The 26,840-nt window shown below is 36.9% G+C and overlaps 2 protein-coding genes across 5 annotated transcripts in view; one reads left to right on the top strand and one right to left on the bottom strand.

Annotated features, from left to right (window-relative positions):
* Positions 1-1,959, bottom strand: part of ITFG1 (integrin alpha FG-GAP repeat containing 1) — a 282,016-nt gene extending 280,057 nt beyond the window's left edge. The window contains exon 1 of the mRNA XM_069082555.1: positions 1,602-1,959. Coding sequence (XP_068938656.1) covers positions 1,602-1,806 — 205 coding nt within the window. The 5' untranslated portion in view covers positions 1,807-1,959. The remainder of the gene's footprint in view (positions 1-1,601) is intronic.
* A 77-nt stretch (positions 1,960-2,036) lies between these two features.
* Positions 2,037-26,840, top strand: part of PHKB (phosphorylase kinase regulatory subunit beta) — a 251,881-nt gene continuing 227,077 nt past the window's right edge. For 2 of the 4 annotated variants that reach the window (XM_069082551.1, XM_069082552.1), the window contains exon 1: positions 2,037-2,356. In XM_069082551.1, coding sequence (XP_068938652.1) covers positions 2,047-2,356 — 310 coding nt within the window. In that variant the 5' untranslated portion in view covers positions 2,037-2,046. Of the gene's footprint in view, positions 2,357-6,026; positions 6,122-26,840 lie in introns of all 4 variants that reach the window. The other 2 variants (XM_069082554.1, XM_069082553.1) reach the window with 2 other exon arrangements.

Raw genomic sequence — 26,840 nt, 5'->3', positions numbered from 1 at the left:
TGATCATTAGGGGTTAACTCCAAGAAGAAATGGACATAGCTGGGACAGCTGAGGGAAAAATGGAGAGCTGTCAATGTCTCACAGGAATGAAGTTGTCTCCTATTCTTAAGAGTGTCAGAATGGGAGCAAGAGATCTTGAATATGAACATGGGAATAAGTTATTAGAATCTTAGAATTTGAAAGCTGGAAGATTATATAGCTTGGAGACCATACAGCCCAATATCCTCACTTTACAGAGGAGGAAAATGTGGCCTCCACAGATGACTTGGCCAGGGTAATATAGCACATTAATAACAGAGCCAAGATCAGAACAGAACACGACTAGGACCAATAACAGGACCAGAACTAGAACATAAGAAGCCTCATGATAGTGCTTCACTAGAACAAGTTGCTTTATAGGGTACCTAGAGGAAAGAGAAGACTTTTGGAGAGCCCTGATGATTCAGCTAGGGAGGGGGCCAGGAAAAGGAGCTATTATAATTTTGAAGATGAGTATGTTGACATGAACATGCATATGCCTTATTTAAGGGGAGAATGAAAGAACAAAAAACTTAAAATTTAGAAGGAACAAAGGAAATAGGAGTTAGTACAGCTTTAGAAGCATTTTATATAATGAGTGGAAGAGCTCCACAGATTTTGGTTAATTGGGAAGAACAATAAACTGTAAGGATATTGAAAATTGGAGGAGCAAGTCCTGAGAAAGAATGGGCTTTTCAGGGCCTCAGAGAATAGGGATGTGAGAAGTGTCAAGGGCCTTGGTTACTGCTGGAGGGTGGGCTGGGGGAGGGAGAAAAAGAAAGCAGTTAGTATCTTAGGACAGAGGAGTCATTAAGACTCCTAACATGGGCCTAGGGATGAAGAGATGAAGCTATTAAGAATCCTTAGGGTAGACTGGGAAAGAGAAGCTGTCAGAGCTAAGACTGAGGATTGGGAATGGAGGAACAGGACAAAGAAAGGGGCCGGGAGTGAGTTACTGAGAAAAGCTGTTAAAGCCTCTGTCAGAAAGATGGGGATTGTGGGGTCAGGCAGTGGGGCAGTCAGGGTCTAAGAAGAGAGATGGGGAGTGCTCTGTGGAGGGGAAGGGGTCTTTCTGGAGAATGGGGTTGAGATGGTGGAAGCTGGGAAGGGGACTGTCAGAATAGAGATGGGGTGTTGTCAGGGCTCAGGTGAGGTGCAGAGGCAGGGAGCCAGGCTCTGAGGAGGATGAAGATGGTAAAGGCAGAAAGTGGTACTGTCAGGAGGATGATAGGGACAGGGAAAGGGGAGCTATCAGGGCCTGAGGATGGAGACAGATGTTGTCAGGCCTCTGGAGATGCGTGGGGGCAGAAAGGGACTGTCAAGAGTATGGAGATGGTGGAGGTGAGAAATGGGACTCTCAGGACAATCGGGTTAGGGTGGGGAGCTGTTAGGACCTGAGTTTAAAGATGGAGGGCTGTCAGGTCCTGGAAATGGGTGGGAGCAGGGATTCGGGCTATAGGCCCTGAGGATGGAGATGAGGGCGGGGGTCAGGGCTTAGAGGATGGGATGGGGAAGGCGAAGGAAGGGTCAGGAGGGTGGGCCAGGGATGGGAGCAGAGGGAGCTGTCAGGAGGCGACACTGACTTTCCCGCAGCACGAACAGGTCCGTCTGCTTGTCCGAGTTGAAGTCCCCGAAGGCGGCCACGGTCCCCCAAGCCTCGGAGCCAAACAGCTCGCCCGTGACGTTGTGCAGGGCTCTGGCCGGGGGCGGGCCCAGGAGTCCCAGTCCCAGTAGCTGAGCCAGCAGCGCCCAGGGGCCTAGAAGCCGGCCCGCGGCCGCCGTTGCCATCGCTCAGCCGTGCCGGCGGCCTGCCCTCCCCGACCTGTCAGCGCCTCCTGCCCAATCCCAGACCCTGAGCCCAGCCCCAGTGCCGGCCCAGGTCTGGCAGCGCCTCCCGGCAGCTGCCAATCGCCAAACACAGGTCTACCGGAAGTAGCGTCACAACTCAGCGCCCCAGTCTCTGCTGCCCCTGGTCCGGAGAGTTCGGTGTCTCCCCAGGAGCCCCAAGCGGGATTCCTGGGGAAGAAGATGCTGGTCCAAACCACTTCCGGGCTGGGCCCCTTTTGCGACAGTGTCGTACGGAGGCGTGGGGGGGGGGGTCGGGGCTCAAGGGGACTGAGGACCGGAGGCGGGGCATGCGCAAAGGGGCGGCTCTGGGGAGGGTACAAGGGAAGCTGGGCTAGGGCAGTTGGAGACGCATTGACCCCGGCATCTGCGGAGGAGGCGGCGTCGGCGGTAGCAGCAGCGGCGGCCAGGGTAGCCATGACGGGGGCGAAGGGTCTCATGGCTGACGTCAGCTGGAAGGTCCTGGAGCGGAGGGCTCGCTCCAAGCGTTCAGGTTTGGCACGCGGGCAGCCCCGTTCTTGGAAATAAGTTTAACTTCTGCTTGCGCCCCACAGAGCGGCGCGCAGCTGCTGCCTGGGTGCCCCAGGGTCCACGGCACCCCAAAGTCAGGCGGCAGCCCCATTTTTTAAAAATAGGCTCACCCCCTGAATCTCTCCCCGAAATCTGGCAACATCCTCGTTTTTAGAAATGTTTGCCCCTTGTGTCTCATTCCACCTTCCCTGAAATCATCTGATGGCCCCATTTTAAAAAATGTTTGCACCCCTCTTCAGTATTCCGAAATCAGGCGACGGCTGCATTCATAAGAAGTCTAACCCTTGTCTGCCTCCACAGGCCCTCCCCCCAATTAGCTGATGGCCCCATTTTTAGAAATAAATTTGCCCCCTATATCTCTCCCCACCTTCTTGAAATCAGGCAACGACTGAATTCTTAAGAAACAAGTTTCTTGTTTCAAATCAGCTGATGCCCCCATTTTTAGAAATAAGTTTGCTCCCTACCACTCTCTTCGCCTCCCGAAAGTCCGACACGGGACCTATTCTTCATGTTTGCCCCTTGCGTCTCTCTCCACCTCCCCTACCCTCCAAATCAACTGATGGCCCCATTTTTAGAAATAAGTTTGAACCTATGCCTCACTAAAGTGACAGCTCCATTTTTAGAAATAGGTTTGCCCCTTATGTCTCTTTCCCCCTCCCCCAAAATCAGCCTGCTGCCCTATTTTCTTTGAAATTTGTCCTCTACCCTCTTCCCACTCCGAAAAATGGGACGCTGACCTCTTTTTATTAACAAAGATTGCCCCTTTCTTTCTACTCTGTCCAAATAAGAACAGCTTGAAGTCCCCTGGAAACTGCATACTGCACTACCCAAAATAAAGTTGCCTCTGGACTCTATGCTGCAGAGCTCCCCTGGCCATCAGGCAGTTCCTCCAAGATTAGAAATAAAGTTGCTCACTATCTGGTCCACTCCAGAGAAGTAAGGTCACCACCCCTAATTCTTAGCTATGAAATTTTCCTCTATCTTTTAAAATAAACTAGCATTTATTGGATATCTATTTGCCAGGTGCTGTGCTAAACATCGGGCATACAAAGGAAGAGAAAAAAGCAGTCCCTTCAGGAAGCTCACAGTCTAATGGGTCAGACACCATGCAAAAAACTATGGTCGAATGATATGTTCAGGAAAAATTGGGGTTTATTTCATGGATTTGCCCAATTCTTGGAAGTAAATTTGTTCCCTCTTCTCCCAACTTCCCTAGAAAGCAGGTAGCTGAACTTTTGTAGAAAGTAAAGCAAAATAAAACAAAAACCTGTTCCCCACATAGTCCCTTACCTCCCTTCTTGCATAGAAGTCAAGGGACTGCCCTTAGAAATAATATTGCTTCCTTTCTGGTCCACATGACCATGGAAGCCAAGCTACATTATCCCTGGAAATAAAGAAGGAACTTTTTAGCCTTTCAGCCCTCATCTTTTCTAACTTCCTCTTCCTTTCCTATGAGTTCTGTGACTTAATGTGAAGGGGAATTAAGTCATGAGCTTCTAGGAAGCTCAGAGTTGGACCATTTGGGGATATATTTTCCCACAGTACTTATCAGTTCAAGGGGATGGTAGTGAAAATCATCCTTTAGCTCTCTGGTCTGCTGATTATCTCACTTCTGGGTTAGATCCTTCCCTGAAGATTGCAAGATTCCTTAAGAATTCATTCTCTCTGTGTTGGGTGTGACTTTTGCTGATAATGTCTGGTTTTCCTGGAAATTTCACATTCCTGATTCAGTTCCTGATTGAGCCTAGAATTCCCATGATTTTATTCTTTTAAAGTCAAGAAAAATCCATAGTCTTTACTGATTTCCTTCCTAGTTACTCCTTCCAAATTCAAAGCTCATTTAAATCAACATTCAGGCAGGTATACTTTTCAAAGTGTCCTGAGGTGATTTACCCAAATTTTAAATCACTGTGTTCAAGTTGATGCTTGTGGCAAGTATTGGTATGGTGAATCTTCGAGCTGGAATAACAGCTGTTATCATTTCTTAGCCAAATTAATACAGTTTAGTAGCAAGCAAAAACTATAAAATGAAAAGCCACGGGCTAACTTACCTTCAAAGTTGTCCATTTTATTAACTGACTAAAAGATAACAATAATGGAATTATTTTAATTGTATAGAACTTGGGCACAGAAGAAAAAAAATCATAAAATTCCCTGTAGTTATGCTGAAACTACAGCATTTATTTATATTGATTCTGAGAGATACTTTAGTTATCTCTTAGTCATGCCGCTATTGCACTCTTGGCTTCATTTTAAAAAATTGTTACTTGTGCACAATAGACTGTGGCATAGTATAAGGAGGAATATCTATTTTCACAAACAATAGTGGGAGAAATTCAGTCACCTTTAGATGACAAAAAAAAATAGTGCTGAATTTCTTTGACTGGATACATTTCAAAAGGATGTTTTATTTTTTAAATACAGTCTTTAAAAGTATGATTTTGAGAGAAATTTTTCAAGCTAGTATATTTCAGAAATAGTAATTTGCAAGATGCACATAATAGAGTTTTTATTTGCACTTTTGGTACTAAGTACCTTGTAATATAAAACAGGAGAGTTGAAAAGCAAGTGTGTTCATTTAGAATATAGTAAAATATCATTTGGATTGTAACTGGACAAAGAAAGTAACCAGAGCTTTTTTACAGGAGAATGAACACTACCTGAACATATGTTGTTGCAACAGTTCCTCTTTCTCTAAACATACTTCCCCTTTCTCCACTCTTTCCTCTATTTCTTCTGAAATGCATGTCATAAGAATAAACTGAAAATTCCAGTTAGTTCACAAAATGTATTAAGGATATACTTATTGAATTCAGAACCTCCTTTTTCAGATATTAAATTGGTGTTAACAATAGTTCTTAATATCCAGTCAATTAAATATCTGGAATAAGTAGTAATAACTGTCTATCCACAATTTTATCATGTTGTATAGCACAATAAAAATCAGAACCACATTTAACTTCACATTAACCCTAAAGCACTAATCATTTTAAGATGTCAAATTCCTTTGTTAGCTCTATATGCTATTTGCAGAATAAGGACGCTCTGGTGAAACATTTATTTTTTGTTTTACTTTGACATGAAGTTTTTGTTACTTAAAAAAAAAAATTACCATAGAAAGGATTTGGCTTAAAATCTGAAATAACCTTATCCTTATAGACAGTGTACCATAGTAAAGCAAGCATTGTTACATAATAGAATAACAAACGCTCCACTGCACATGTAACAGTTATTAAATAGGTAATTGTGTATCTATAGACCAAGAGTAACTTTTGTGTATGTCGCAGAACTCTGTCAGTCTGATGGACCCCTTCTCAGAATGTTTTCTGATACAGAAAATAAAATACACAGGATTACGAAGGAAACAATTATATTGAAATTGTTATTAAAAATATATTGTAAAAAAGTTCACAGACCCCAGTTAAGAACCCCTGACCTGGCTCACCCATATAACTGAGAGTAATTTATTAAAACAAAGAATAAGGAAAAAACAAATTTTAGAGAAAAAGTGTAATGAACCCAAATTATCCTCTGTATCACTGTATCATATTAATAACTACTAATATTGCTTTCACTTAATTTAATACTGATTGCATCTAACCTTTACTAAACAACTTTGAAAATTACTGTAGTTTAGCCTGCGACGTAAATGATTAGAGGGAACGGTTTGAAATGGACGCTTCAGATGATGCAACAACCACCTCTGCAAGTGTTTTCTTAAGGTCTGGTAAGTGTATGGACCCAGAAGGGGTTATTTGATATCTTAAATACCCTTGTTTTCTTTTTTAACTTTTAAGTTTTTTTTAATTCCATTTTTGTTTTTGCTTATTTAATAATGAAATATTTTAACTTTTCACTGGCATTAGATTTGAATTGTATTTAGTACTTGACCAATTATCATTTTTTTCTTTTTTGAGATAAGTATGTATAGTACTGATGGTTGGATTTAATCATTAGGAATTTTAATAAGATCCCCAAACTGGAGAACCTTGATTTTTATCCTAATCCCTTCAATGTCTAGATTACTTTTAAAATTTTTATTGAAATAATGTTTTTCTATCAAATATATTTCCAAATATATCCCTCTTCCTTCCTCTATCCTGTGAACCATCTCTTATAACAGTATAACAGAAAATTTTGAGAAATTTGCTGTGGAGCCTTCGAAAATTTGCTTGAATTGATCTTTAAATAGGCTATTTGAGCCTCTTTTTTTAAAAGAATAGGGAACAGAATAAATTTGACCTATGTTTTCCATCCTCACTTCTGTATAATGGTTTGATAGATTTCCAGCATGAGAAAGCTTATTTAGTAGTAATGGAAAAATAGAAAAAAGCAATTCCATAAAACTAACTTATCACTTGAATCTGACAATATTTGCAATTTTTCATGCCCAAAGTCTTCCACCTTTATAGTGAAGGGAGGGAGGTGAATTTTCTTATTTCCTCATTAAAGGCAAATTTGGTCATTATACTTACACAGCATTCAGGTTTTTTAAATTGTTTTTTCATATTTACATTGGTTCAGTCATTGTAAATATTTTTCCTGGTCCTGCTTAATTCATTGTATATCAGTACATATAATTTTCCTGTGCTTCTCTGAACTTCACAGTCATTTCTTTTTTGTTTGTTTGTTTATTTTGGAGGGCAGTTGGGGTTAAGTGACTTACCCAAGGTCACACGGCTAATAATTATTAAGTGTCTGAGGCTGGATTTAAATTCAGGTCCTCCTGCCTCCAGGGCTAGTGCTCTATTCACTGCACCACTTAACTGCCCCCACCCCCCCCCCATTTCTTACAGCTTAGTAATATTTTATTTTATTTTGTTGTTGTGTCTGACTCTTCTTGACCCCTTTTGGTGTTTTCTTGACAAAGATACTGGAGTGGTTTACCTTTTCCTTCTCCAGCTCATTTTACAGATGTAGAAACTGAGGCAAAGAGGGTTACATGACTTCCCCAGAATCGTACAACTAGTAAATGTCTGAGGCCAAATTTGAACTCAGGAAGAGGAGTCTTCCAGACTCTAGGCCAACACTCTATTCACTGTGCCATCTAGCTGCCGCTTTGTTATATTAGTGTGCCAGTTTGTTCAGATATTCTCCAGTTTGTGGTCAGCTACCTACTTTGTTTCTAGTTCTTTGCTACACAGATAGTATCACTATGCATATTTTGGTGCATCTGGGACCTTTGTGTCATTGATCTTCTTGAGGAATGGACAAAGAGTGTGGGCAATTTAGTTTTTCTTTTCTCTTTTTATAAAGTATAATTCTAAATTGCTTTCCAGAATGGTTGGACAAGTTCATAGTTCTATCAATAGCATCACAGTTAACCTGTCTTTCTAAAGTTCTTCCTGGGTTATTTTTAAAATTAATGTTACCCTAAATAAAATGGTAGCTCAGGGAGTGGCACTGCTGAGGGGTGAAATACACTACCAAGAAAATCAGCAGGTAGTTATAGAATTATAATTGATTGGAAGGCACCTTAGAGATTATCTAGTTTGGTATCTTCATGGTTATTTATAAGACTTTGACCCCCCCCCCCCCAATGAAAATCCTGTGAAGAATGTGGTACAAATGTTATTCTGATTTTCCAGAGTAGGGATATAACTTTCCTAAGGTCACACAGCAATTTAGTGGCAGAGGAAAGAACATAGAACCCATATCTTCTGATACCAAGCCCAATATTCTTTACCACCATGCTGGTCAAGGTATAGGAAGGATGAAATGGGCCTTACAAAGAGACATATGGAATTAGTCTTATCAGCATACCAGAGAAGCCTCCACATAGTTCAAAGGCCAAGTGGTTTTTAGTCTTAAGAAGAACACTGAAGAGGAAATCTAGGAAAAGGTCTTGGACTGTTTTCAAGTTCTAATTGTGTCACTGATTAGCCATGTGACATTAAGTAGTCCTTCACTGCTCTGCAGCCCTGTTTCCTTGTCTTTAACATTGAAGTAATTTTCTTTACCTTCCTCATAAGGTTGTAGTAAGAAAAACAGCCAATTATATATAAGCAAACTTTTTTTTTTAAGTATAGTAATATAATGAACACTTTGGAGATAAATTGCGAGACATATCAGCTTTGAAAATTTTGAGAAATTTGCTGTGGTGCCTTTGAAAATATGCTTGAATTGATGTTTAAATAGGCTATTTTGGCCTTTACACACACACATATGCACGTATATATCTATATAAGATTTTTTTTGTTTTTAGTTACTTTTTTCTGAATATGGAATACCATATTGACAAGATCATTATAAAAAGATAGATTGGGGGAAAATCACAGCTAGACAAGAGAAGACAAATATTCTCAAATAACTTCACCTAAATGTTTTTAGTTAATGTTCTCTTACTAAATGATAAAATAGAATAAAGTATTTTAAATGTATGTAAAGAACAATTTCTGATTAAATGTTTTGAAAAGAATAGAAACAGAATAAATTTGACCTATGTTTTCCATTTTCACTTCCGTATAATGGTTTGGTAGATTTCCAACATGAGGGAGCTCATTTAGTAGTAATGGGAAAATAGAATCTCACAGATATGTTTTTCTGCATGAATAGCTTGGCAAATTTAAAAACCCAAGAATGGTGTACCTTAGATAATGCCCAACTTTCAATAGAATGTTTGAAGTCATATTTATAGTAGCTTTTCTCATAATGTTACTTATTTCATGAAAGAATATACCAAGAACTAAAGATAATCTATGAGAATCATTTTTTATTGTTAATTCCTCTTAAATTTTCTACAAGTTCTCAGTTCCTTTCCTACTATAAGCTCATGAGGACAGGGACTATGTTTTATCTGAACTTTGAATCCCTACAAGTGCCTAGCAATTGTTGTGAATTAATGCTTCCTTTACAATTTCTTGTACCGTGTTTTCCCGATAATAAGACCTATCCCGAAAATAAGCCCTCCCCTTACTGTGTAAGATTCCTCTAAAATAAGCCCTCCCCCAAAAATAAGCCCTATTGAGATTGCTACTGTAGTGAAGGTGATCCTCTGCGCTACATGCTACATTACGGTACCCTCTGTATGCACCGTCCCCTCCCCCCCGTGAAACGCACGCCGTGCTCCGAGCTGCATCCAATCAGAGCTGCAGCAGTGAGCGCGTCATCCTGTTCTTCCCCAGTGATTTGCTTGCTGGCGCCATTGAGAGCAGTGCCACGGAGGAGAGCTGAGGCAGGACAACATAAGCCCTCCCCTGAAAATAAGCCCTCTGGTGTTTTTCTGTCCAAAAAAATAATAAGACAGTGTCTTATTATCGGGGAAACAAGGTATATGTAAGTGAAGTTTTATAACTTAGAGAAAAAGCATAATGAAGAGTTACTTCCCTAAGAGGTTTGTAGTTATAGTTCATTTATTCATTCTAGTCTTAGTCATTTCCAAGTATTGTATTTGCATAGAAAATGAATCAAAGGTAATTCAGACAGCTGTTAAAAAGACTTTTTTTTCCCCTCAATGAACAATTTCTGGGACATGTTCATTATAGGGAAATATTGCATTATAAACTTCAGTTTAACAAGGACCTTATCAGAGGCTGTCTTGGCTTGGCACCAGTGGGCCTTTTAAAGAGACTTTTGATTTAAAAAAATACGTAGTGTGGCCAGAATTTACAATAAAAATAATGCTTTTTAAACAACCATTATGTTCATTCAATTAGAGCATTGGTAGCTCAGAATGGAAAGGCTGGTCTTAGAGCCAGGAAAAACCTAAGTTCAACTTGCCTATGAAATATATTAGCTCTGTGTCAGTGGGTCTCTTAATCTCTTAGTGCCCAGGGTAACTATCTAATACTCTCATTGACAAATGAGTTGCTGCTTTGCCTTCATGGAGGGAATTTTTACACTAGGAGTTCCACAGACTGATAAAATCACAGGTCTAGAGTGCCTTCCTCAAAAAAAATCTTATTTCCTTGCATTACAGATACAGTGTAATAATACATTTAGTAAAATTCTCCCCTCCCTATTTACTGTCTCTTCCCTCTTAACTTCTCCCTCTGTCATTGAAATAAGTCTAACTACATGAGCTTTCTCTTTGCTTCTTTTACTGATTTTAGGGAAAACACCACAATTATATTTATATGTGGTATATGTTTTGGTATGCATGCTAATGAATTTAATATGTTATTTAGTGCCATTAGGATTCCTCTTTCTTTGGTTTGACTGCAAAATCCAAAACTAAATCTAATTCTTCTATGTTTTCCTTGTTAAATATGAGTTACACATAGTAAAATTGAAGTCACTGAATTTACAGTAAAACTATAGAACTCAGTTATACCAGAGTACTCAGTAAGAAACAAGTATACAAACAATTTCTAGCTTGCTTCTACTTTCTCATTGGGCTGTTGCAGTTACAAAATACATTGAGTAAACAGCATAGTTAGAATGACAGTCAGGTTAGCAATGCATCAGAATACTTTGCAGGACCAGTTGCAAGATGTAGTATTCTAGGAAGTACCTATATGTCATCTGCTTTTTTTTCTACCCTTAGATAGAAGAGACACCTTTTCTTTTTCTTACTTATTTTTCCCTAAGAGGCTAGATTTGTTGTTGTTCAGTTGTTTCAATTGTGTCCATTTCTTCATGACACCATATGGGGTTTTCTTGGCAAGGATACTGGAGTGATTTACCATTTCCTTCTCCAGTTCATTTAATTGATAGGGAAACTGAGACAAAGAGAGTTAAGTACCTTGCCCAGGGTCACACAGTTAATAAGTATCTGAAGCTGAATTTGAACTCAAGAGGATGAATCTTCTTGACTCCAGACAACCTCATTACCTCTAAGAGGTTAAATTGGCTTACTTTATTCTTATGACTTGATGAGTTTATCAGCACCTGACTTGGAATATAAAATTCCTTTCTCCTTAGGTATTTAATTAATTTAACCTTTATTAGTTTGCTTCATTATATCTATCAGTGCTTGATTAATGAACCTTTTGATATTTTCAGGGTAAAACTCATCTCCTCTGTTTCAAACCCAATATACTCTTATTTATTGTATATAGTAAGTAGCAGGTGAATGACCCACCTAGCTTATCTTCAGCTAATTTCATTGTTCTAATTTGTTTCCTGCCATAAAAGACAGAGGAATCAGACCTTGTATGTCAGCACCAGTATCCTATTAGATTGTGATGGTTAAGTACCACAGAAATGATCACAACTTTTTTTACCCTCCCCTGCTGTTTTCCTATTTCTCAGGTGATGTGCCTTTACAATAGGCATTTTATCTATAGACATTTATACTCTCATACACATTCAAATACAGTAAGTATAAAGTAGATGATCTAGTGGATTTTTAAAATGTCTATACCAGTTTACCGATGCATTCAATTTTGTAATTTCAGCACTTTGTGCATATTTCACCATTGTTTTGTAAGTAAATACCAAAAAAGTTCAAAGGAGTAGTTAATGACAATTTCCATGGAAACTAATGTTAGGGACCAATGTTCCCAACTTTGATATTTCACATATAGTTCTTGGATTTGTTTGCCTTATGTTAACTACTTAATGACCAGTTGGACTTTTCAGTAAAACACTTGTACATTGTTTCTAGCTGGAAAGTCTGATATGTTCATACTAGGTCCTGCCTTGTGATCTAAGGAGTTTGAGGAAATAGAGGATACAGGGGTGGGGAACCTAAGGCTTCAAGGCCACATGTGACTTTCTAGGTCCTTTGTGTAGCCATTTGACTGAGTCCAGGTTTTATAGAACTAATCATTTTTATTAGGGGATTTGTTCTGTGAAGTTTGATTTCAGAGGGCTGCACTTGAGGATCTAAAAGCCTACATGTAGCCTCAAAGCTGCAGATTCCCCACCCCTGCAATATACTCTTTGGCTTACATACCTTGGCATGTATTTCTTGGACCTTAAAGAAAATTCTCCTTTACATTCTTTCTCTCTCTCTGCTCCTTTTTATACATTGTCTAATTATTTTTTTAACTGAAATTCTACTGATTAGAGATTTATTTGTGTCAATATGCCATATTTTGTTATGCAAATACATTGAGATGTTTACGGATCTGAATATAGATTTGTCTATTTTATTTTATTTTATTTTTTTGCTTTGTGGAGGTGGGAAGGCTGCTGGGTAATTGGGGTTAAGTCACATGACTAGTAAGTGTTAAGTGTCTGAGGCTAGATTTGAACTCAGGTCCTCCTGATTCCAGGACTGGTACTCTCTTCACTGTGCCACCTAGCCACCCCCAGATTTTTTTTTAATCAAATGCTTTATTCACTTCTAGTTTACATCATTCATTTCTGCAAGATTTTGAGTTACAAATTTTCTTCCCGTTTTTCCCCTACCCACCACCCCAAAATAGCGATCCCACTGGATGTCACCTCCTCCAATCTGTTCTTTCCCATATCTTCTCCCATACCCCCTCTGACTTTCCCATAGGGCACGGTGGTTCTCTATGCCCCAGTGCCTGTATATCTTATTTCTCAGTTATATATAAAATAATATTAATAATAGTATATATATATATATATATATATATATATATATTTTAAACATTTGATTTTAAAACTTTGAATTCCAGATTCATTCCCTTCCTCCCTTGTCACCCACCCTTTCTGGGAAGATAACCAATTCAATATAGGTTGTACATGTGTAGCTATGCAAAACATTTCCATTGTGGATATATTGTAAAAGACTGACTATATTTCCCTCCCTCCTGTCCCACCTCCCACTTGTTCTGTTTTCTACTTTGATCCCATCCCTTTTCAAAAGTGGGTGCTTCCAACTTCCCTCCCCCCCAGCCTGCCTTCCCTTCCATCATCCCCCCTCTCATCCCCTTCCCCCCTACTCTCCTGTAGGGTGAGATATCCTATTTAGTGTGTATGTCATTCCCTCCCTAAGCCAAATTCAATGAAAATAAGGTTGGCCTATTCCTTTTTGCCTTCCTGTTCTTCCCCTCCATTGTAACCATTTTCCCTTACTTCTTCTATATGAGATTGTTTACCCCATTCTGTCTCTCCCCATCTCTTCTCATTATATTCTTCTCTCACCTCTCACTTTCACCTTTTCAGTATCATCCCTTCCTATTAAATGGGTCTTGTGCCCTCTATTTATCTATACCTGTACACACATATACACACATGCACATATGTATTCATATGCCTACATACCCTCCTATATAGACATATATGTGTGTGTACACACATACATACATATGTGTGTATATATATATATAAATTTCTGTTCCCTTCAACTATTCTCATACTGAGAAAAGTTTCATAAGTTACAATTATCATTTTTCCCTGTAGAGATGTAAATAGTTCAACTTTGATAAGTTCCTTATGATTTCTTTTCCCTCTTTAGCTTCTCACGCTTCTCTTGCTTCTTGTATGTGAATGTCAAATTTTCTTTTCAACTCTGATTTTTCTTATCAAGAATGCTTGAAAGTCCTCTATTCCATGGAATGACTGTATTTTCCCCTGAAACATGCTACTCAGTTTTGCTGATTCTTGGTTTTAATCCCAGCTCCTTTGACTATCATATTCCAGGCCTTTCGATCTTTCAGTGTTGAAGCTACCAGATCCTGAGTTATCCTGATTGTGTTTCCACAATATTCAAATTGTTTCTTCCTGGCTGCTTGTAATATTTTTTCCTTGATCTGGGAATTCCAGAACCTGGCTATACTATTCCTAGGAGTTTTCTTTTTGGGATCTTTTTCAGGAGGTGATCAGTGGATTTTTCAGCTTCTATTTAGTCCTCTGGTTCTAAAACATCAGGGCAATTTTCCTTGAGAATTTCTGGAAGGATGATTTTTAGGTTCTTTTTTTGATCATGGCTTTCAGGTAGTCCAATAATTTTTAAATTGTCTCTCCTGGATCTATTTTCCAGGTCAGTGGTTTTTCCCATGAGATATTTCACATTGCCTTCTATTTTTTCATTTGTTTTTTTCTGTTTAATAGTATCTTGATTTCTCATAAAGTCACTAGCTTTATTTGCTCCAGTGTAATTCTGAAGGAATGATTCTCTTCAGTGAGCTTTTAAGATTCTTTTTCCATCTGGCAAATTTGGCTTTTTAAGGCATTCTTCTTCTAATTGCCTTTTTGAGCCTCTTTTGCCATCTGAGTTAGTCTATTTTTTAAGGTGAAATTTTCTTCAGTCATGTTGTTGTCTCTCATTTCATAATTTTCTTGCATCGTTCTCATTTCTCTTCCCAATTTTTCCTCCACTTCTCTTATTTGATTTTCAAAATCCTTTTTAAGCTCCTCCATGGCATGTAATCAGCTCATATTCTTCTTGGAAGCTTTTGGTGCAGGAGTTCTGACTTCATTTTCTTCCTCCTGTTCCATGCTTTGATCCTTTTTATCCTCAAAATAGGAGTCTAATATTAGATTCCTCTGTTTGCTCTGCTTCCCTCATTTTCTCATGTTGTCACTCAATTACTTGACTTTTGGCTTTTTGCCACAGTAGGACTCTGCTACCAGACAAGGGAGTTTTATCCCAAATGCTAGGGTTTTCTCAGCTGCTGAAGGTATTAGTTGGGTGCCCTCTCTGAAGCCTCCACATGCTCTGGAAAGCTGGTCACACACCTCAGAACCTCCACCCTAGACTGCAATCCAGATCCAAGCAGGTTAAAGCAATAGTGATTACCCCTCAGACTGGTCACTTGGTCCCCCTACAATCTGCAGGGCAGGAGCAGAAGCTGCCATGTGGTGGCAGCAGCCCCTCAGCATCCTCTCACCCCAGTGGATAAAGGCCAGACTGCACTCCCAAACTACTGAATCCCAAAGTCCACACTGCACTGACCTCTCACTTTGTCCTTGGCATCTATGGGTTGATAACTCTGGAAACTGCCACAGCTACTGGTGATCTGAAGTCCCTCCAGCCTGCACCTGGTTGTGGCTGCCCTGAGGCTAAAACCTCAGGCTTGTGTGGGGCTGGCTCAGCTCCAAACAAGCTGTGCTGGCCGCTTGCTGCTGGCCTGCTGGGCTGTCCTCAGTGGGAGGTTAGCTTCTCTGTGTCTTTTTGTGGGTTCTGTAGCTCCCAAGTTTTTTCAGAGTCACCATTTACATGAATTGGGTGAGGTGGAAGCCAGAGCCCAACGGACGTCCTGTTTCTACCCCACCATCTTGACTCTGCCCCCCCACCCTACCCCAGATTTTTCTTAATACCTAGCTGTACTGAAGAGTTTTTTCTTTGTTTTGGTTTGGTTTAGGGAAAGGAACACTTTACTCTTTCACTAGGAGTGGGGTAGAGGGTAAATCAGGTAGATCTTTTAGGAGCTACCATTAGTGATGGTAGGTACTCTTAGGATAGCAGAATCATTTTTGGACCCTGGCGTACTAGGGAGAGGGTCACTAGGAGGCATGAAGATACTAAAGACAAATTTCACATGTATTAATTTTTTTAAAACCTATTTTTGCATCTAAGAAAGGAGTAGGAAACTTCTCATCCACATGATCACTTGATCCTATTAATGTGGTAAATAGTTCTATTAATGTGGTAAATAGTTTAGTTACATTAGAGTTTGAATATACTTTTTCTGGTCTGAATTAGGGAACATACTTCTCCATATCTCTCATAATCTGTGCTTTCATTGGTAATCTCTTGACTGATGTGCATCAGAACTTCTCCATACCCCTAGTCATAAGTTTTATGGGACTTTAGAATTTTAAGTAAACTTTGTGTAGCATCCTCATTTAACAAATAAGGAACTGAGACCCAGAGAAGGCAAGTATTATGGCCCTAACTAAAAGCCAGTATTTAGGTGATGAATTTAGTTAAGCTAGTCCTCAGATGACAGGCAAAGAGACAGATGAAGAATCTGTTGTTAAGCCCATATTTGAAACAATTTCAGCATGGTGTCGGACCAGTTAGAATATTCTCTCATGGTATAGCCTTCTCAAGCATAGGGTTAACCACCTTAATTCAGCAGTTGTAATCATTATGACCGAACAGCTCATGTTTCTATAGCAATTGATAGTTTGCAAAGTACTTTCTTCCCAACAACCCTGTTAGTTCAGTGGTACAAGTGTTATATTCCCATTTTGTTGATGGAGTTTTATTTTATGTTGAATGGAGTTTTAGCAGGTCAAGTACAACTTTACAATGATCACATAACTAGTAGCTGCTTGAGTTATCACTTGAACCCAGGTCTTTTGATGAAACTTTTCCTTTTGCCCCTGTATCATGCTACCTCTTGTGATGAGGTGTTAAATTAGGCCATTATTGTAATATGCCCGCCTGACTGCATTTTACCATTTATATCTTGTTTCTGTAGGAAAATACGTATGAAGTTGCAAACAGTTGAGATATAAAATTCTTGGATGGGACACAGCTGGTTCATAGGGACTACCTCTTTACTTCTAATAGGTGGTTATCTGGATTTTATATCTGTTATATGTTTCTGAAGCTCAATCTATAAACTTTGCTTTATGCTGTACTATTATGTGATTCCCAGAGATAAATGCAAAACTTATTTGCTTTGCATTTTGGGGGGTATTTTTTTTTTAAATATCTTAGGCTCTTTAAGTCCAAACATAACAGAGAAACTAAGTCTTTTATGACTTACTTTTAAATATTTTCAAATCTCTGCTTAAAAAAAGAGAGAAAATTGTAACTACAGATGATACACACACATAATTATAAGTTTCTAAATGTCTTTTTTGTCATAAGTTGCTAAATGTCTTCTTATAATGTGTTTTTGATCAATTCACACTCTTGTCATATTTGGCATTCCTGCTGTCTTATATAAAATATGCTAATGGTGAAAAATTACCGTTAGTTTTCCTTTTCATGTGCTGCTATTTTAATTTTCTCCTTGGTTGTCTACCATTTACTAAGTAGAGAAGTCATATTCCATTTAAGTAATTATCCCATATTCTTAATTCATAGAATGCATAGGTTTTCTCTTTTTAATTAACTTAGGAAAGTTTACTAAGTCAAAGTTTATATATCCTTGTTTATAGGATCATAATATCACAAATTTAGAGTAAGAACAGGCCCGAGATGTCATTTAGTCTAATTCTCACTTTACAGATGATAAAGCCAAAGCTCAGTAAAATCAAAGGAATTATGTATGGTAATACACATAGTAAAATGGAAGATCTGGGATTTGAACCTTTTGAATTCTCTTGAAAGTTATGCATTTTTACAAGTGGGCAGAATTACCAGACTTAAGGATTAGAGTAACACACTTGCCAAAAACTACAGAGAGAACCTTTTTGAATTTCGATGGAAATATATCATTTTTTAATTTTTAATTTTAATTTTGTTTTTTGGAGGGGGGAAGGCAGGACAATTGGAGTTAAGTGACTTGATGAAGGTCACAGGGCTAGTAAGTATTAAGTGTCTGAAGTCAGATTTGAACTCAGGTTCTCCTGATTCCAGGGCCAGTGCTCTATTCACTGTGATACCTAGCTGCCCCAATATATCATTTTTAAAAACTGATAGTGAACATAATATGGGATTTGGATACTAATGATCTGGGTTTGAGGGAATAACTCTGAAACTTCTTTTCCCCCCCTTTTGCCCCTCTAACCATCAGTTTTCTTATCTGTAAAATTTGCATATTTTGCCTCATAGCATGGTTATGAAGAACCTTTTCTGTAACATGTAAAGTGCTGTAGCAGTGTAGGTAATGCTTATTATCCATCTTCTTGTATGGTATGTGCATTTCTTATATTCCTTTTTTGAGGTCTCCTGTCTTCTGGATCTATATAATTTGTTTCTATTTTCATATGAAACATTCACCACTGTTTATACAATTACTTCTTTAGATATTTTGTCATCAATAAATAGATTTTTAAAAACCTCTATATCCTACACAATTCTTTCTTTTTCTCTTATCTTTCTTTTTCCCTTTAGTCATTTACCAAATTTAACTGAATAGTCAATTTGTTTCTGAATTACTATAAATACATAGGTTTCCCATTCAAAGGTATACTTGCTGTTATTTAAATTCCTCAAGCTTAGTTGAAGTAGCTGTAAGTGAAGTCTAAAGAAGATGAAGGTGTGAGAGTGTGAATAATTGGGCAATCTAAGTTTGGAAAATTCTTAACAGTTTTATATTATTTTTCGGCTTAGGATTCATTGAAGAACATGTTTCAGGTGCTTAACATATTCCCTCTGGAGACTTCTTCAGCATAAAAATAAAGTTTTTAGTTTATTGAAATTATCTTTGCCTCTGTGGTTTTGTCACAAACCCTTTAAAACTGGTAATATATCATACTTGAAGAGAATTATACATCATTATTATGACAACATTAATACCTTGTATTTAGGATTCATCCAGAAAGTAAATGCGCATAGTTGATTTACTATGTATTTCTCTTGCTGAGTTGAATAGAACTTATTATGCCTACATTTATATCAATATTCTCTATTATTATTAATATACCTATATACATACTTGATTACCAAGGAGGAAAACCAAGAATAAATAAAACTCTCTGGCATACTTTACAGTGATATACTTACAATAGCATAATAGGGAGTTCAACAAATCTCATTCTAGAAAAATTATATGTAAATGTATACACATATATATGGTGTCCCCCAAATCTTAGTGAAGTTTTAATAGCTAATATACAGTTACTATAAAATGTTTGTGCACACACAATACATATATGGTATACCAATACAGAACTTCAAATTTTTGGGATTTGGAATTTTTTAATGTGTTTTTTAAATGATAGCTTTTCTTTTTTTGATATGATCGAATAGGTAATGCTGTTAAACTAAAAAAGAAATTAATCCCTGCTGGCTACATATTGACTTAGAAAACCACAAGTTAACATTACTTATGTTTTATTGTATTTTTATACGGTTTGTTAAATATTTTTTAGTTACATTTTAATCTAGTTCAGAGCACCCTGAGTTTGATGCCTTTAGACTAGATCTCTTATTTTAGATCCTATGATCTTAATAACATAGCCTTAATATTCCCTTGTCTCTTAAGCAGTAGCAAAACATTTCTCTTATTTCTGAACTCGTAGTAACTTCTTTATGCTTGAGTTTATGCTGTGATGGAATTCTTATCCGACTTTTTGATAAATTAGTTTCTGTTTAATTGGTTAGGATGTCACTTATAGAGAGTTTATCATAGCAAGGCAGCTAGAGATTTGGAGAACAAGAAAGCAAATCAGACTTTTTTTGTTAATATATGAAATATTGACCATTCACACTTAGGAAACATTAAGATTACTGGATAACGTTTGACTTTTTTTTTTTTTTTTTTTTTTTGCTTTTTGAAGGGGGCAAGGCAGGGCAATTGGGGTTAAGTGACTTGCCCAAGGTCACATGACTAGTAAGTGTTAAGTGTCTGAGGCCGGATTTGAGCTCAGGTCCTTCTGACTCTAGGGCTGGTGCTCTATTCACTGTGCCACCTAGCCAACACCAACATTTGACATATTTTGAAGGATTCTAATTGGTGATATGCCATGCATTTAGAGAGACCATACATCAATACCAGTAATACTTTTTATGGTTTTACAATGAACATTATTTTCCAGTTCAATCAAATTCTATTAAAATATGAATATATTTAAGTTTATTTCATTTTAAACTGTTTTAAGAAGGCCTTCATTTTTCAATCGTGTTAAGAATCTTCAAATTTTTTTGACTACAAAAGATAGAAACCATGAATGCCTCTGTGAGAAAATAAAACTTGTTTTCCGATTTATAGCCTTCTAAGAGTTGTGTGCTGACTTGAGGAAAGTGTTATTATATATAAATTTATTCATGTTAAAAGCTTGCAACAGTTTCAAGATTATGTGCTCTGGTTTTGTTGTCTCATTTCTGTGGAAATAACATAAAGCATTTCAGTTAATCTGGTACCCTTCAATTTCATATCTACAGCATAAAAATCTGCACAATAGCTATGAAAATGAAAAGGTAGCAAAGAGTGAAAATTAATTATAATTTGAAGTGACTAGATATAAGTAAGTTTTGAGTTTAAAAATTATCACTAGATTTTTTCGTAGCTTACTGTATGTTCAAATAATGTTTATGCCTCAGGTATTGCAATGAATTTAAACTTTTTTGTTCAGGTCTCCTTTGATGATATATCATCTTGCCCCTAAATTTGGCATCTTGGTGAAGCATGAAGTTCAGAGTGGTGGTGTTGGGATAGGGTGGGTGTGTTTCTGTTCTGAACCTTTTTTATGCAGTTCAGTATTTTCATACTGAAAACATTTGGATAATTCTGAGTAAATTTAAAAAGTGATAAATTAAATATCATGGTTATGTTGTATGATCTCATATGATCAATCACCTCAATGATCTAATTGCTGACTGTAAGCTGATGTAAAAATGTCTATCAGTAGAATGCTTTCCTACTTAGATAATATGAAATACATTACTACAAAAGAAAAGAAGTATGTCTATCAGCTTAGATATTGGACTTCTTTAAGCCTAGGAAACCTAAAACTTTCTAAATCTAAATCTAAAGCTAGAAAATCTAAAGGCATTATTCAAGTGATAGGGAAGAAGAATAAAAGACACTTATTTGATGTAGGAAAATAAAATATAAAAATCAGCCTTTCAGGTTTTGCATCTGAGAACAGAGACACAATTTCTGAAATAGAATGTAATGAAAATATATTTGTTGCAAAGGAAGTGCTAGATTTGGAATCAGAGGACCTGGAATTCCCTCTCTTTCATGTCTACTTTATATAACCTTGGACTAATTGCTTAAGTTCTTTGGACCTCAGTTCTTCTTCTGTAAAATGAGGAAGTTGGACTAGATGACCTTTTAAGAAATTTCAAATTTTAAATCCATATGGTCATATGAAAAACACATTATGGATTTTTAAACATTCTAATCAAGACATTTTCTTGAGAGTTTTCCTTTGTTTTAGGTTTTTATTGTTTTGTGGCGGGGGAATAGGGGGAGAGATTGATGCTTAGCAATCAAGTTCTTTTCTACATGTCAGCCTGTAACAGAGAAACTCCCTTCTAAGCCTTTGACTCATTCTTGCTTTATCCTTATAAGTCATCTCTGTTGTAGTCAGAGTTGTATAAAAAGAAAAACTATGTAAAGGACAAATGTATTAAGATCTTCATGGTCTAAACAATTCATTTATATGGCTTATATTGATAAAGAATAATAATCAATATTTGGCTAAAGAAACAATGTAGCAAAGCGTTTTTGTCATTAAAATGATAAAATAGTTCCTGTTTTTAAGGAACTTAAATTGCTATTAGAACTCGAGGGTGGACAAGTAAACCAACAGGCATATTTGTGATTATTAGGAGAAGGGGAGATCACTCACAGTTGGAAGTGGGGTGTGGTGGGGAGAATCTGGAGAGTTTTCTTTTTGTGCATGAGTTGAATCTTGAAGGAAATCCAGAATTCTCTGAGATAGAAGAGGAAATTATCCTTTCCAGACATTGGTAGCAGCCTATGCTAAGTCATAGAAAGGGCAAATGGAATGCCCATTTTGGGAAACAGTAGGTTGGTTAATTCGACTGGAACAGAGAGTACATAAGAATAGTAAGGGGCATTAACCCTAGGAAGATAAGCTAGAGCCAATTTGTGAAGACTTTTAAATGCAAAATTTCAAAATGTTATTGTGACATGCTTAACTTCAATAGAAATTATTTCTAGAGTATAACATTTCTCTCTCTCTTTTTTTTTTGTTTTTTGCTTTTTGGAGGAAGGGAGGACAATTGGGATTAAGTGACTTGTCCAAGGTCACATGGCTAGTAAGTCTGAGGCTGGATTTGAACTCATGTCCTTCTGATTCCAGGGCTGGTGCTGTATTCATTTTGCCACCTAGCCACCCCGAGTATTTAATTTCTTATATTCATCTAGCAGGGGTCATTTGATCTCCTACACTTATGTTTGGCTGCCTGGACTAGGCTTTAACCTTCAGTCCACATTTAACCTGTGTGGTGGAAGTAATGTTTTAATTTCTGCCCATACATCAGTTAGGCTAGTTTTTCCTTTAAAGATATTAAAACCATCATTGAAACTTGACTGCTTAAGGGGACTAAAGGCTCAGGCTCTTGCCTTCAGTTTTCCAATTGCCTAGGTACAAAACCACCATGAGAAGGAACTCTAGATGCTATTTAATGGGTAGAAGATGATGGGCAGCTCAGGCAAGGGAGCTTTGCTCAGCTGAATCAGCTTTCAGTGTCCTCAACACATACCTTTGTTGAATATCCTGCTATGACTTTATTAATTCCTGAATGACCTTCCTGTGTTTCATTTTGTTCCAATATTGAATATAAACTGCCAAGGCATTAGCCTGAGTCAGGCCCAGCCAACCCAGAACAACCTCTTTCCATCATATATATTACTAGTGTAGTAATTGTTCTCTTTAATAGGCAGCAAAGCTCTCTGACATTTTTGTTGTTGTTCAGGAGTAATCTTCAGTGTGTTCCTGAGTTTCTGCCTCCTATTTCTTTTTGCTTAGCTTGCTTCTTCTTAATCTTGTAACCTTTACTCTGAATAATGGCTTTGGTGTCCATATGTTCTACCTTTTAGGCTCAATCCTGTGTCCCTGATTCCAGTGAATGACCCCTTTGACTCCCTTGTTCTCCATTCTCTCACACCTTCTGCCCATTGTTTAGTCTCCTGACTACTTTCATACCCAGTCACTAGCCTGTGGTCCCTCGCATCAGCTTGTTAACTTCCACCTTAAACCTTAATTCTTATCTGAGGTACTACTTCAGAATATATTTTAGAATTATTTAATTCAACTAAACTAAGTTGGTTATCAATTATGTGGCAATTGTGGCATGTTAAAACCTAGAACAGGTCCTTTGTGTGCAGTCAATATCTCATCTCTTTACTATGCTTGTATGCATCAGTCATATCTTGATCCCAGCTATGCTCAGGAGGCACACATTCTCTTTGCAGTATTATGGCCAATTTTAGGGAATACATATTGAAGCAATAGCCTCAATTCTCAGGGAGTTAACTTGCCAGTTGAATTAATTAATCAATCTATTTATTCAACAAATATTTATTGGGAGGTTTGTAAAGCATTATTTTATTACATTAATACCAACAAGGAGGCAAAATTAGGCATTAATATAAATTATGCTGATTTTTTCCTCTCCACATGTATTCAGTAAGCATTAAGTAGTCTCTTTGATAAACTGAAGTGCTGATTATTTGAAGAGCTTTTGTTGACTGGTGGGAGAGGTATTTTATTTTTCTTATCTTTTCATATTTTTCATATCTCATGATTAAAGCAAAATAATGCAAATAAATATTGATATCTGGTAAGTCTTTTTCACTTCCTTCCATAAATAATTGTGAGATAAGATTTCAAAAGATCTATAAAATAAACATGAGAATGAAGGGAGATATTTCAAGTAAAAGAATTGCAGGGTTTTTTTTTTTTTTTAAGTAGAGAAAACAGCAAGCATTCTTAAATAAGCTACAAAAAACTTTGAGAGTTTGAGGCTGATTTCCAGTATGAATTCATTTCACATAGTGGTGGCCAAATATCTTAAACATTTTTTTTTTATTCCAGTTTCAGTTCAATTTTTGGCTGTACTAATTTTCTTATTACTACAAATCAAACTTCAGCGATATTTTAATAATGTTAATGCTTATCCAAAGCTATATACTTTCAACTTTGTATTACATAGAAAAACTAATACTGCATGAAGAAAAATAATAAAGTTCAGTTAAAGTTGTAATAGAACAGGCATATACATTTTAAACCAAATTGGATGCATTGTTTTATGAATTTTAACATGACTGCATAGAATAGTTACTCAAGTATTCAAGTCCTACTTTTCTATGTATATGTTGGAAGGATAGATTAATTTATATTCGAATATTTCCATCATCATGTATATGCTAACCTAATATTTTATTTTTGATAACTAGAAGATTTGGTTCTTCTTTTTGGACTGTTCCTGCTTTGTTAGTCCAGTGGAGTCTTTTTTGTGAGGTTTGGCAGTGTGATTCTTGCATTACAAAAGTATATGAATTGGCTACTGGTTTTTGAAAGATAGGTTAGATTTGGGCAGTCATACTGAAGAAATGTAGTCAATTTTAGTTAAAAATAAAAACAAAACAACCCAACTCTGATTTCACTTGGGACAGTTGCTTCAGGTATATTAATGCAGGGTAAAATATTACACCACTTTTTCTTTTCTCCTGTTCCTCTTAATTATAATCTCTTAACTTTGGTATCCTTGGATAAATACATATGATGTCAGGCACAGGTCTTGTGCATAGAAACCAAATTGATTATAATAACCCCAGGTACACATTAGTATAGGATGCCTAATTCTAATCTTACTAACTTGATTAACTATTTAAAATATTTTTGTTAAAATTACTGATGATCTAAATTGCTAATTTAAAAATGCATGTTGGGCATTTATTTGTCTCTGTATTATACTGATGATATCCTGAACAGACTGATCAATCAAGTTTTTCTTGAATTTTGTACTCAACACTCTGCTTTTCATTGTGGGAAAATCAAGAGTGGTATTAAAACATGGTTCCTTCCCCACCTCTGGGGGTACTGAACATCAGATGGGGGAGGACAAAGTTTTCATTTTCCCAAGCACCTAGACCCAGTAGTTAGTTAATCGGTGTTTATTGAATTTAATGAATTGAAAACAAAGACTCAGCTACCAAACCTTACTTAATTGTCTTTATATTATCTCAGATGGATTTCTAGTCAAATTATCATAGTGGATCTTTTTGCCTCTACTGTGAGCTTAATTTTTAAATTCATAGTTACTATGACTTTTCTATTAATATTCAAGACTGCATGCATTCATACCTACTGCACAAAGTCAAGACATCTTGAGTTATCAACTCTATTCATATTAAATCCATTTTATTAGAGGAAAAACCAGCTACCGACCAGTATCATCAATATGTGAATGATGGCAGCATGGAAACATTTTAGTTTCTTTTCTCAAAAATGTTAAATGACTGGAAAATAGCACTTCAATAGGTCTTCAGACAGGTATCTCGTAAAAGAGAAAAATACCTAATTTTGCATATCTACAATGGTTTGTAAACAGGAAGCATAGTATAAAATGAAGCTTTTTCTTTTTTAGACAAGATAAGTGATTCATGGTTAGGTTTATTTTTTTCCCCTTTTACATTGTCAGATTATTGTTGAACTAAATTCATTCTTGTTTAGTATTCAGTCATTACTTTATATCTTATGTAAGAGAAATGGCAACGAGATGAACTTAAATGAGTATTGTCCCATTGAAGGCAGTCACCTTGGGAGTCAACATAAAAATTTGTTACACCGAGGATACTATTGCCCAAAACATGTGTAGAACTCCTCTTTTGAAACTATGTTGAGAATCGGTTTGTAAATAAAACGTCATCAAAATAATTATTTTACAGAAAAATGTGATCCAGTAAAGAAAACTGAGAAGGAACCATCAATTAGGTGGGAAAACCAGCAGAGAGTAGTGTCTTGAAAATCTAGAGAGAAGAGAGTATCAAGGACAAGGGAATTATCAACAGTATCAAAGGATATAGAGAGATCAAAGAGAGTGAGGGTTAATAAAATGTCATTGGATTTGGCAACTAGGAGAATGAGTGAAGGTGCAAGCAATATTGGAAAGGGTGGCCATGGAGACCATTCCATTCGAGGGGGAGCCAGGTTTCAGCAAGATGGAATGAGTTTCTTGTAGATAGAAGGAATGGGGTGGGGGGGGAAATTTTGAAAACTGAAAGGGACTTTTTGGGTACATTATTTGGCTAGGTGGAAACAAGATTTTACCTGTAGTTGAAGAAGGAATGATGGATTTTAAATCAGAGAACCTGAGTTTGAATCCTAATTCTGCTACTTTTTAGTTACATGATCTTGTCATGCCAATAAAGCTCTTCAAGCTTCAGTTTCCTATTATGGTCATCTAACTTTTAATCACGCCTTTGGGTGATTTAATCACCATTTTGATAATATCCTCTTTTGAAATATAAGTAAATTAGGAAACTGAATTAGTTAATTGAGTGGATAGGGGTGTATAATGTCACTGGGTGAGATCATCTAAGCTTAATATCCTTAAATAGATTATATAAACCATGTTCCTTCCATAAAGGTCACTGGAAAAAGAATTTAATAGCTTTTTATTAAAAAATACAAGTAGTATCATGGATGTGGCCTTTTCACATCTTGGTTAAATAAAATAGATAAAATTGGGTGTGTAACTTTGATGTTTAGAGCTTCCTATTTTGTACTTCATGAAATGTAAGAGTCCTTTTGACAGAGATAAGCTAAGGAGTAGCTGTGTAATGTATAAGTGTCTGCATTAGGGGGGTCTTTTGTATTTCTTTCAATTCTGTGGATTTGTAGATTTATGGCAGTGTCTCAGAGTCTTTTGATTGTTTTAGCTTTGCTATTTCCTATATATAGAAAATCTTTCTTATATACATATGGGAAGACATCTTCAAAAGTTTAAAACTGATTTATAGATTTTTAATATACCTGAGGAGAAAAAGTATTATTTCATTTACCATATTGGACTTGTATAAAACCTGAGGGTGTGTATATTA

The sequence above is a fragment of the Petaurus breviceps genome, unplaced genomic scaffold (genome assembly GCF_028583685.1).
Source record: "Petaurus breviceps papuanus isolate PSGF00001 unplaced genomic scaffold, PetGlider_PUasm1.0 171, whole genome shotgun sequence".
Taxonomy (NCBI): domain Eukaryota; kingdom Metazoa; phylum Chordata; class Mammalia; order Diprotodontia; family Petauridae; genus Petaurus; species Petaurus breviceps.
The sequence above is the reverse complement of the archived record's forward strand: the minus strand, read 5'-3'. Positions and strand labels throughout refer to the sequence as shown.